General features: G+C 36.3%; 1 protein-coding gene across 2 annotated transcripts in view; it reads right to left on the reverse strand.

The window, feature by feature from the left end:
• The window catches only part of PDGFD (platelet derived growth factor D), a 292,008-nt gene extending 282,632 nt beyond the window's left edge, over positions 1-9,376 (reverse strand). For both annotated transcript variants that reach the window (XM_044668763.1, XM_044668762.1), the window contains exon 1: positions 9,215-9,376. In XM_044668763.1, coding sequence (XP_044524698.1) covers positions 9,215-9,338 — 124 coding nt within the window. In that variant the 5' untranslated portion in view covers positions 9,339-9,376. The remainder of the gene's footprint in view (positions 1-9,214) is intronic.
• Positions 9,377-11,446: the final 2,070 nt, after the last annotated feature.

Consider the following 11,446-nt stretch of genomic DNA (forward strand, 5'->3'; position numbering starts at 1 on the left):
AATGATGAAGGGATATATTCAAAGAAACATGGGAAGGCTTGTATACATTGATGCACACTGAAGTGATCGGAAATAGAGTATAATTTATACAAAAAAAAACCATTGTGTAGTAAAATAACTGAAATAATTGAGAACTTGTATCAACACAATGACCAACAACAAAAATTTTGAAGAACTTCTTATTAAACTTGCTCATTGATTCCTTACAGAAAGGTGATAGATTCAGAACTTAGACTAATACATATTTTTGAGCGAGGACAATACAGGAATTTATTTAGTTTTTACTATATGTATTTGATCGAGCATTTTGGTTTTCTCTCTTGTCTTTCTAGGATAACGTAAATTCCTTAAATCTAGAGTGATGTCATATTTGGTTTTGTATTCCTGGTACCTAGCATAGTACTCAGCACACAACAGATATTTTTAAAATATTTCTTGAATTGAATCTCCCTCTTCTTCCCTGTTTTAGAGTGCTTTGTCTGGATTCTTTGACAGCGAGGTAGGGTTATAAGTATTGCCACACTTGGAATCAGGAAGACTTGGATTTGAATTCTACCTCAGACATTTTTTAGTTTTGCAACATGTACTGGGCGCTGAAACCTCTCAGTCTCAGGTTTATCATTTGTAAAATAATTATAAAATGATAGCAACTATCTCACTGATTTATGAAAGGACTGATATAATATATAAAGCAATCTAGAAAATAGAAAGTGGTTTATATATGTTAGCTGTTTTCTTTCCTTTGCATGATCACATTGGTACACTTCCTATTCTTTCTCTTTATATCTAGGCAGTGACCAAATGGTCACTGTATATCACTATACACCTAGAACTGTATATTTGTTGACTGAATTTTTAATGGTGTTGTATACAAGTCATTTTCAAAAATGAAAGCCAGTTCAGCAAAATTCTCTGGCTCCTAATTATACAAAGCTTTCCATTTCATCCTATATAAACTACCAAGACACTGGACTAATCTATCATCTTTAAACATAATTGTCTATATCAGCATGCCTGAAGGAGGGGAAAAGAGGAAGAATTACTAATATATGCAACATCTTTGCCTGCTAGAAAGAAGGAATTATTCATGCATGGCAAAAGATCAATCCTCAAAAGACATCCCCTACTGTATGTGTATTTTAGAGTCTTCTTGTCTCAGTTCTTTATTTATGACTTACATTTGGTCCATGGAGAATGGGCCAGAAATACCACATGGAGAGCAGTGTATGTTTTCTCAGCAATATTTCTCTTGGATTTCTTCCCTCATGCCATTAAATATTATTCCCTGTAGCTTTTTCCAGAATCTGTCCTTTAAATGAGAGTTAATAAAAAAAATGTTGCTTTAAAAATATTCATTACAAAATGCAGAGTCACTTTTGAGGTTTGGAATCATCTAGAAAAGTTATGACACAAATGATGAGTTGTTACTTTTTGTCAAACAAGTATGTTCAGTTACAACATCAAATGTTTGTCGTCAAGAAGCAGAACATCATAAGATGATGAAAACTATTTCCTAGCCCCCTGCTTGATGGCTCACCTATATCCAAAAGATATTGAGTTCTAATTGCAGTTACCTTTTGCCACCAACAGTTTGAAAGTTCTAGATTTAAATGTAGCCAGGTTTCAAAAGCCCCAGAAACCAGAAAACTGGCAGCAATTAGAGAGGATTATGTCTTACCTATCCTTAACAATTGTTGGCATCTCAAAATTAGAAATGGCTGCTATGGGAAGAAATTGTTTACCCATTATTTGAGGTCGTCAACCAATGTTTAGATGACCACTTGTCAGATATGTTATATTAGAGATTCTTTTTTTACATCAAGGCTATCAATTTTCTTCAGAAACATTACACTGTGATTGATTCTGGGCCCATTACTATGCACAAACATGAAGAAAATGATCATGGACCCAAATCTCCTTAAAGGATGCCAGAGGAGCAACTGACTGCCACACCATATTTTCAGATTAGCTCTAAAGCCAAACTCTAGAGGCAGAACAGCATAGTAGCAGGAGCCTTCTGAATCTCCTTCCAACTGATCATTACAAAGCATCTCAAATAGACAGAAATCAAAACTGACTCTCCCAGTGGATACAGCGTGAAAGGTAGGAAATGAGAAAATATCCCCACACTATAAGGAAGCAAAACTGCACTAATGAAAGTGCAAGCTGACCACCCCTCCCCACCACGCCTACCACACCAATTAGAGGAGGGCTAGGAAAATCGTCAAATTCTCAAGTGCTGGCTGAAATCACAACAGACTTACCCCTGAGGGCTATGCCAGACCTTGGCAGGTAGAGTTGAGGTTCAATAATGCAAAGCTTGGTCCTTGTAGTGGGGGCAGTAATGGGGTTGGGGGCAATAATGGGTTTGGCTACAGCTGAGGCAGCAGGGGCAAAGAAGATTGCCTCAGGGCAAAAACAAAGAACAACTGAAAATCCAAGCAACAGCAGATGGGGAATATAGCCTCAAGGTAAAACACTTTAAAGGGATCTACACAAAAAAAAATCACAGATCTACCTGCTCTCACTCAGACTTCTAACAGGGAAGGGAAGATAGCACTAAGGCAAAGAGCCCTGTGAGACAGAAGCTAAAGAAAGCAATGACCACCAGCATGTAGGAATCCCAGTCCTCCAGTAGCAAAAGGAGTGAGCAAGAGCAAAAAAAAGTTCTTGGACCCTGGAAAATTTTTATCAATAAAAAGAGAAAAATACAGAAGTAACAGCAGAGAATGAGAAATAAGCAAACACAGCCAAACTTTCCCAAAAGAATGGAAATTGGTTACAAGCTTTGGAGGAACTAAAAAAAGAGTTCAAGAACCAAGTAAGAAAGATAGAAGAAAAGTGGGGAAAAAATGAAATAATACAGAAAGAAAATAACAACTTAAAAAAACAGAATTGCCCAAATGGAAAAAGAGGCAGAGAAATCAAATGAAGTAATAAGCAAATTGGAGACTAGAATTGACCTGCTGGAAGCCAAGAAAAGCAGGATAGACCAAACCAAAAAAGGAAAATCAAAAGATCATAGCTGAAAATCAGTCTTTAAAGACTAGAATTGGGCAAGTTGAAGCTAATGATCTCATAAGATAGCAAGAATTAATAGCAAAATAAAAAGAAGGAAAAACTAGAAGGAAATATGAAATATCTTATTGAAAAGACAACTGACCTGGAAAACAGATCCAGGAGGGTCAATTTGAGAATTATTGGACTACCTAAAAGCCTGGAACAAAAAGAACAATAACAAAAGCCTAGACATCATATTACAAGAAATTATCCAAGAAAACTGCCCTGAAATCCTTGAACAAGAGGGCAGAATAAACATTGAAAGAATCTATAGATCACCTCCTACATTAAATCTCAAAAGATGACTCTAAAGCCAAATTCTAGGTGAAAGATGCTCCCAGGAAAAGTAGCACACATTAATTCATAGGATCACATGTCTAAAGATAGATAGGACATAAGAGAAAAATCTAATCCACTTCCCTTATTTCACAGATAAAAAACTTGAGACTGATTTGTGTGAAGTGATTTGTCCAAGGTCACAGTAGTGGTAGAAATAGAATATGAGATTTAACCAAGGTCCTCTGACTTCAATCAGCAAGTATCACACTAATTCACTGTTTTGGATGCATTCCAATGCCTGATGATGTTTAGCGGGACTTCCAAAGATGGAAGACATACCTAACTGATTCAAGTTCTCATCAAATGGAACTTCTCACACAATTACTCACAAAATATACCCCAAGTCAGCTCAGCCATCCCCAGATCATTGGTAACTAAACAATGGTACCTTAGTAGTTCATATTTATTCTATGTGCTTCTTCTCAATTTGTTTTGTGCCATGGATCCTTTTGAAAGTTTGGTGAAGACTAATGACTAATTCTCAGAATATTTTAAATGCAAAAAATATATAATATTACTAAGGAAACAATTTTCATTGAAATAGTTATCAAAATTGTCTTTAAAGTAAGTTTAGAGACTTACTTTAGAGACTTAAGAACTCCTTGTAAAAAGTGAAGTCAATTCCTGGAAATACCTAATATAAGAATAACAAATGTAAAAGAGGTCAAGTGTAGGGCAGCTCCTGAGGTTTTTCTATTTTGGTAAAAATAAATAAATAAATAAAATAGAATTGTAGAACAGGATACTTGAGTCACTGCTTTGTATTCATGAGATAATTTTGATGAATGAAGTTCAAAAGTGAGACACCTATTAGAAAATGATATTGAATATGACTAAGTTTTCTATACAATATAAAGAAACCTAGAGCATTACACAGGATGTGACTCTAAAGTCAAAAATCTACAGAGCAGGCCTGGAGAGCCGTTCTTAGCATTGTTCATTAGTGATTAATGACCCCAAATTTTTTCAGAACATTTATATTTCATTATTATGAACTTAAAAAGAAAATAAAAAGTAAAATTATATTCATTTCAGTAAAGCCTACGCTCAGCAAACTTACCTTTGATTCACAATTAGAATGGGGAATTTCTCCATTATCAACCTTCCACTACACAGAGCACAGACATCTATTAAAGTCTACCAGAAGTCTCCTTTCAATAAACTGACCAATCACTACAAAGTCAAGGTTATTTCCCAAGTACATATGTAATCACCACAATGTCCCTCTAAGATATGGTTTTAATACCAAATTAGAAAGCCTTCAAAACAAAATTTGTTGCATCTAAGTCTTAATCTTGTCCATAAACCTTCAGACATGGTTTAAAATGTTTTACCTTTTTCTTTTAAATTTTCTTCTTGCTTAAGGTTTTCCCTTTGAACCCTAGACTTAGAGCTGCTATCAGTCGGCCTCGTTTATTTTAGAGACAAATAACCATTTAAAAAGAAATGCAACAATTATAGTAACGGAGCTTTTCCCCCATCCCAGCTTCCATAAAAGTGAGAAAAAATCAAGTCTTTTCTCTTCATTGCTAAGGTGAGAGGCTATGAAAGTAGAATAATACAAATATCTGGCCATAGTCAATGTGCTATTTGTATTTATTAAACTTTTTAAATCTCTTTTTAAAAGATCTTTGTTACTGGGTAGCAAATGGAAGGAGGATATATCTGGAAATAAAGTTAATAAAAAAATAAAATTTAAATGAAAACAGTTATTGTAAATGTAAGGGCATCATTAGGCATACTGCAAATACAAGTGATTCTGAGTTACAAGAATATTAAAATGCTTAATGGCACTAAATTCAGAAATTTAGTCACCCACAACTGTACTTTCTGAATGTAAGAGAAAATAAAAAAATATGTCTAAGTAGTCATCCATAGTTTTAGCATCCTTAGGAGGAAGTTGCACCTAGTTAGGCTTAGTAATCAGAAAAATAAGTCTAATAATTATTTCTCTCTTGATCTCCATGCTGAAGGCTATTGTTAGTTAATTACTATTTTAAAATTTTAATAATTTCAGAGACTAAAAAAGAAAATCTGGAAGCTTCCCCCCCCAAAAAAAAACCCCTAAATATACTTTAAAACTAAAGCACTTTGAGTCACAATGAAGAAAGGAGACTAAAAATAGTAAGTGTCATTGAAAAGGACAATGTACTACAATTTTTTCAGTTCTCTGAAACTATAGGATCTCAAGATTTCTTCTCAAGGATACCAATTTTAACTCTATTATTTAAACTACCATGGTTAACTATTAAAGGAAAAAAGGAGAGGCATTAAAAAGGCAATGCATATTTAATTTTAGGACAGATCTAAAAAAGGCTAAGGGGAAAAGCCAGAATGATCAGGTAGCAGTAACTGAGTCATTATATAAGAAGGAAAGACTGATCAAGCAGTCCATGCTGATATTTGAATGTGTTATTGCCAAGTTCGCCATTAAGCTAACCTGGCAAATCTAGGTGATAACAATAACAGCTGGTGATGCTACACAAATGGAGATCAATCACAATGTCTTTGATCTTTACTTTGCAAAGATTGTCAAGTATACCCCACAGAGGTGGTCTGGGATAATCACTGATATAAGAATATAGAGACCTGAACTTTAGTCTCTGAGGATACTTCATGATCATGTAACTATGGACAAGACACAATCTTTCAGAATCTAAGTTGTATGTACCTGAAAAACAGAGCAAAAAAAAAACTTATTTCACCTACTCCCAAGACTGCTGCTAGGAAAGAACTTTTAAAATGGTAAATTTTAGTCTAAGTTGGAAGTTTTCTAATACTATTCTACTTAGTGGTTAGGGATAGAGATCTGTGATTTCACTGCTATAGAGAATTCCCAATGAATCTTCATCTATTAATGAAGATCTGTAGCTACTCTACATTCAATAATCTTAAGAGGGCTGCTAAATTGCAGAGTTGAGATACTGAAAGTGATTGACACAGCCGGCATAATCCAGAAGTAGAACTTGAACTCAACTTTCCTGAGCCCAAGAACAGCTCTTCAATCCCTACCCTACACTGCCTCTATTTCTTTATATCTTCTCTTATCTAATAACTAGATACTTGTACCTCCATTCACCACCACTCCCACAATTCATGAACAAGCATGGCATGAAGGAAAAATTGAGTCAAGTAGGTCTCATTGTGTTGCCTTTCAAGAGGATGACAGCTTTATCTGTTATTGGCTTTTGAACTTATAAGCATGAACCATGATGATTACTAGAATCTCTATGGGAACTTGTAAATCACTAGTGTTCAGTATGCCAGATTCCCCAAAGTAGTAATTGACTTTCTGTCGTTTTTCATGGGCTTAAATACTTCCCATAATTATATGAGACTGCTTTAGCAACTTTATTAATTATAGTTATGAGTGTGGTCAGCTGACCAAGGACCTGGTTTAATGATGAACATCTTTAGAGTTCTTTAATTTGCAAAGCATTTTACATTTAATTGGTTTCATTTGGTTTAACCAAAAAATTTACATAGTGGACAGTATGGCAATAAATTAAGCATCCCAGGAACTGAAATACTGTTTATTATCATTTACTAAGTGACTACTACTTCAATATACAAGATGACATCATACTCAGTGAAATAACTGGGTAGCTTCAACAATTCTGAAGCATCCATAAGGATGCCACATGTGATCTCCATTTTGCTATGAGCAGAAAACCATTTACAAAGGAATTCTCCTTTAGTATTCTTCTTAACATCCAAAAGACTTTTAACATGAGCCACCATTTTGAATTCTTTAAAAAACAGCTCCCTCCCTTTTGGAATTGCCTAAAATATATATTCCTTTCAAGATCATTAACTATTGTTCCCCTTTGCTTGTCATCCTCCAATTCTCAAGTTATTTATTTTGGTTGGAGAATGGGTCTGGTCTTTGTAAAGTCTCAGACTTTCTGAGCTGATCAAAATTTGAACTAATATCAACCATTTCAGTTGCCATTAAAATGGATTAACTTTAAATGCCAGCAAATACAGAGTAAGTTTCAAAATTCTGAAAAAACAAAGTACTCCCAAATCTACATTCATCAAATATTCTAACAATTGAAAGAATGCATAAGTAACTTTTCTTCCAAGAGATCATAGTCAAACTCAAGATATTCTTAGCTCTAAAACTTGATTTTTTGAACAATTATTTGACACTTCCAATTCTATTCCCCCATGACTTCTTGTAATTGATACCTGGAGATATAGGATTACTTAGTCATAATTGAAGTGAAGATTGAAAATGAAATATGGATGCCATTTAATAAAGGTCACAAGAAAACTTTTATTAAAGAATTTGGAAAATATAATATTTGACCTCAGAGGAAGAATTTGAGATTGGAATTTATTAAAATCATAAATTCCCCAAATTTGGCAAGATTGTATATCAGAATGACCTTTGCCTCAGTCTTTCTTTCAAAGGTTTATCTTAAATGTTTCATTGTTTTAAGCAAAGATTGGAAACAATTAGAAATGTAATATGAGAGCTTCTTACATAAAAGTGCTTTGCTGAAATAATCTCATACCCTGTAGAATACTTTTGGATAGTAGGTTGACTACCTGTTATTTAAAAAACAAAACAATAACAAAACTTCACTTTGTTTTTGATGAACATAGTATGCCCTAAGTCTTATCATTAAAAAGTTCAGCAACATTTTCTTTCTACAAAGCCCAAAGTTCTCTTGAGAAAGCTCAAGTTTTAGTACATAACAGAAAGTACTTACAAGTTACCAGTACATACTGATAAGGACACCAAAAAGCTAATAAATACCAAGTAACTTAGCTTTGTAAGTTCCTAAACTACAAACAGCACAACAGCAAAGATATTAAGAGATTGTGCAAAGACAGGCAATGCTTGCATTCTTGAGTATAAAGAGGAAATAATGCAGGGAGGGAAACAAATGAGTCAATGCAGGTAGACACCAGATTTCCTGTCACACTCTAGAAAGTATGTTTTATAAGTGAACTAAAGAAATAAATTTCTAACAGGCTATCTAAAAAGTGCATAAACTCTGCATTTATAAAAGTGCATATAACTGCCATTGGAGAGGCTTTGCCCTGGGATGAAGGAGCACTCAAGGTGAAACTCTATCCCTGCCTGCAACCTGACTTGAAACAGCTGTTTCTAGGACTGACCTCTGCTCCTTACAAAGAGGTTGTAGTCCCTCTTGGAAAGAATCCGAGGCTAAACTGAACAGTGCCCATCAAGACCAGCAGAAACTGCTGGCACGCTAATCACCTTCTCAGCAATATTGATCTCGTTTCAGAACCACCCTGAACTTGAATGAGAAATTCGTTTGTGAGGAATGGGGTTTGCAGCGTTTTCTATTGCTGTTACTTCCTCACCACAAACTCTGGCCCCTCTTTTATTAAAATCGGGACTGGGCTGTATTTATAGCTAGTTAAACCTGGGGTACGGTGCCAGCGATGACAAAGCACCACTTTAACACAAAGGTCCCAAAGGCAGTCTCATACCAGCAATTTCTTCACTCACTAGAATCACCAGCACTGACTCCTTGACTTTCTAGTTTACAAAGTTAGGAGTGAGCCAAAGAGACTCAGTCCACAACTTTCAGCAAATGAAGGAAGCAAATGGTCCTAGTTAATTAAATGGTACTGCAGAATAACTGACCACTGATAGCAATGAGACATTTAAATGTCTCTTAAGGACACCCACACTCACCCAACCCCAGCTCTACTAGGGTGAAATTGGGGCGAAGGAGCAGGAACCCCACTTCGGTCCATTCCCAGCCCCTGAAAAACCTTTGTGTGCTCAGAGCTAGTTTGAAATAACAAAGAATAAAGTTTGAGCATTACTTACCATCTCTCCTGAGGTTGGAAGAGCGTAAGGCTTTTATAGATCCGCTCTGCGGAATCGCCAAAGTGTCCCGATAGCTACAAAAGTTTGCGCACACTATAGTGTACAAGAGGATGAGACGGTACATTTGGCTTCGCGTCCCAGGTCCCAAGCTGCTCCAAGAAAAACCTGGGTTTCCCCGCCAAGGAAGTCCTGCACCTCACTGCTGCCTGCGGGACAGTCGCGCCCCTGGAGATAATCCGCTGCCTTTGCTGCCTGTGCTAGTCGCCGAGTTCTCCCCAAACTTCCTGCATGCTGAAGTTTGTGAACCTTGTGTGGGGGCAACGTTTTGACTGGACAAACAGCAGGTTGATTTCCTCCCCTCAGCCCCTCCGGTGGCCAGGGAGGGCAGCTGCAGAGGGAGGATCCAGATGTGTCCGTGCTGGTCCTAGTCGAGACCCAGCGTGCGCGGGTTAACCACTGCAGCAGTCAGCCTCTGCCTCCGAGCTGCGCATAGAGCATGCTTTGGGAAGCTAGAGGCTGGAGTGCAAAAAGCTTCCTCCAAGCGACTGAGAGCTGCCCTGGCTACTGAGCATGCCCAGTGTGGAATTGGGAGTAAGCTTTCCCTCTTGGGGCTTGGACTGGGACATTGAGTACAGGAAAGAAAGAGAGACAGAGAAGAAAAGGAGGAAAGAGAGTCCTGCGAGGACCAAGAGACTCTCTAGGGTTTTCATTTCCACACCCTCCAAATTGAATAACTTTTTTCTCGGGATGTGCAACTTGTTAGAGAGGTTGAGGATGCCTGGGGTTTGGCTATGTTCATTCATTCATTGATCAAATGTTTGTTTAGAAACTACTCTGTGCAAGGCACTTGGGAGCTACATAGAGAAGACCTGTTATTCAGAAAATAGTATGATATTGTAGAAAGAGTAGTGCTCTGAGATTCCGGCTTTTCTGCCACTTGCCAATTAAAAAGGGATACTGACTCTTTCCAAGGTTCTCAGAATCTATTTTCTTGCCTGGATAAAGGTAATAGTATCTCCTCAACTTGCTTCATAGACTTGTTCTGAAGATCAAATGAGTGAACTCCCTAGAAAGTGTTTAAACCGGAAAAGCAGTAGCCTCAAGTGTAATATCACTATTGTGTTCTACAAGCCAATGGAAGAGAGTGAAAAAAGTCAAGGCTAAGCGCCTGAGCCCTTGGTCTTTGGGAAATAACTAGAACACGGCTTCTTAACTGTAGGTCAGGGAACTTTCCAAAAACATATTTTGATAACTTTATTATAATAAAAATGATCCTAAGTATTGTATTTTATGAATTTTAAAATGTTCATCTGGCTTCACCAGATCATTGAAGCAGACCATGACAGATGAAAAACCCCTCTTCTAGGATATCTGATTTTGGGTGAATATTAGAATACCAGGGAGCCTTCTAATTAAAGTAACTTAGCAGTCCCAAGGCTTAGGAAGACCAATTTAATACAGTAACAAAGTTGGAGTCTAGCTTTGGTAACCTGTTGAATTATAAATGTAAACCAGGGTCCCTTTTCAGTAACTCTACAATGTTAATAATTGAATCATTGATTTATTTTAAATATGCTAATCAGCAAAGTAACTTTAATAGCCTAGATAAGAATGTTCCCAACTTCTTCCATATCCTAGAATCTTAGAAGGAGGAAGAAAAACAAACTTGTCTAGAAATTGAGATCATCTGAGAAAATCCAAATGTCCCTAGAAAAGACCAGAGGAGTTGATAAGTCTAATAGAGTGGGCAAATTGAGGTAAATCTAATGTATACCTCAATATGGGGACTAGAGTAAATATTTAAATTAGAATGTTAGTTACCTGAATAAGGTGAATAAGGCTTCATTAACCTGGTGAGGTGTGGAGAGCCTAAATTAAAGGGTCAAAAGCCCTGTGTCCTTGTCTTGTTTGTGCTTACTCACTACAATGTGTTTTCTTAGGCTAATCACAATTTCTCTGTGCTTTAATTTCTACCTTACAGTGTTTTCTGAATGAAATATTTTAAGTGAAAATACTTTGAAAAGTTAATAACAATGTACAAATATAAAATAGCATTATCAATAGGCATTGAGATCTCAGCTAATAACAGGCTTTTATCTCTTTATGAGTATTATAATAACTCTGAGTAGTTTTTCTGCTATCACACTTTTCTCCTTCCAATTCATCATGAATACACTGCTATAAGTGAAGCTTTCTAAGTTTATTCCCAAACATCACACAAGTTTTTTTGTT

Source organism: Gracilinanus agilis, chromosome 3 (genome assembly GCF_016433145.1).
Source record: "Gracilinanus agilis isolate LMUSP501 chromosome 3, AgileGrace, whole genome shotgun sequence".
Classification (NCBI taxonomy): domain Eukaryota; kingdom Metazoa; phylum Chordata; class Mammalia; order Didelphimorphia; family Didelphidae; genus Gracilinanus; species Gracilinanus agilis.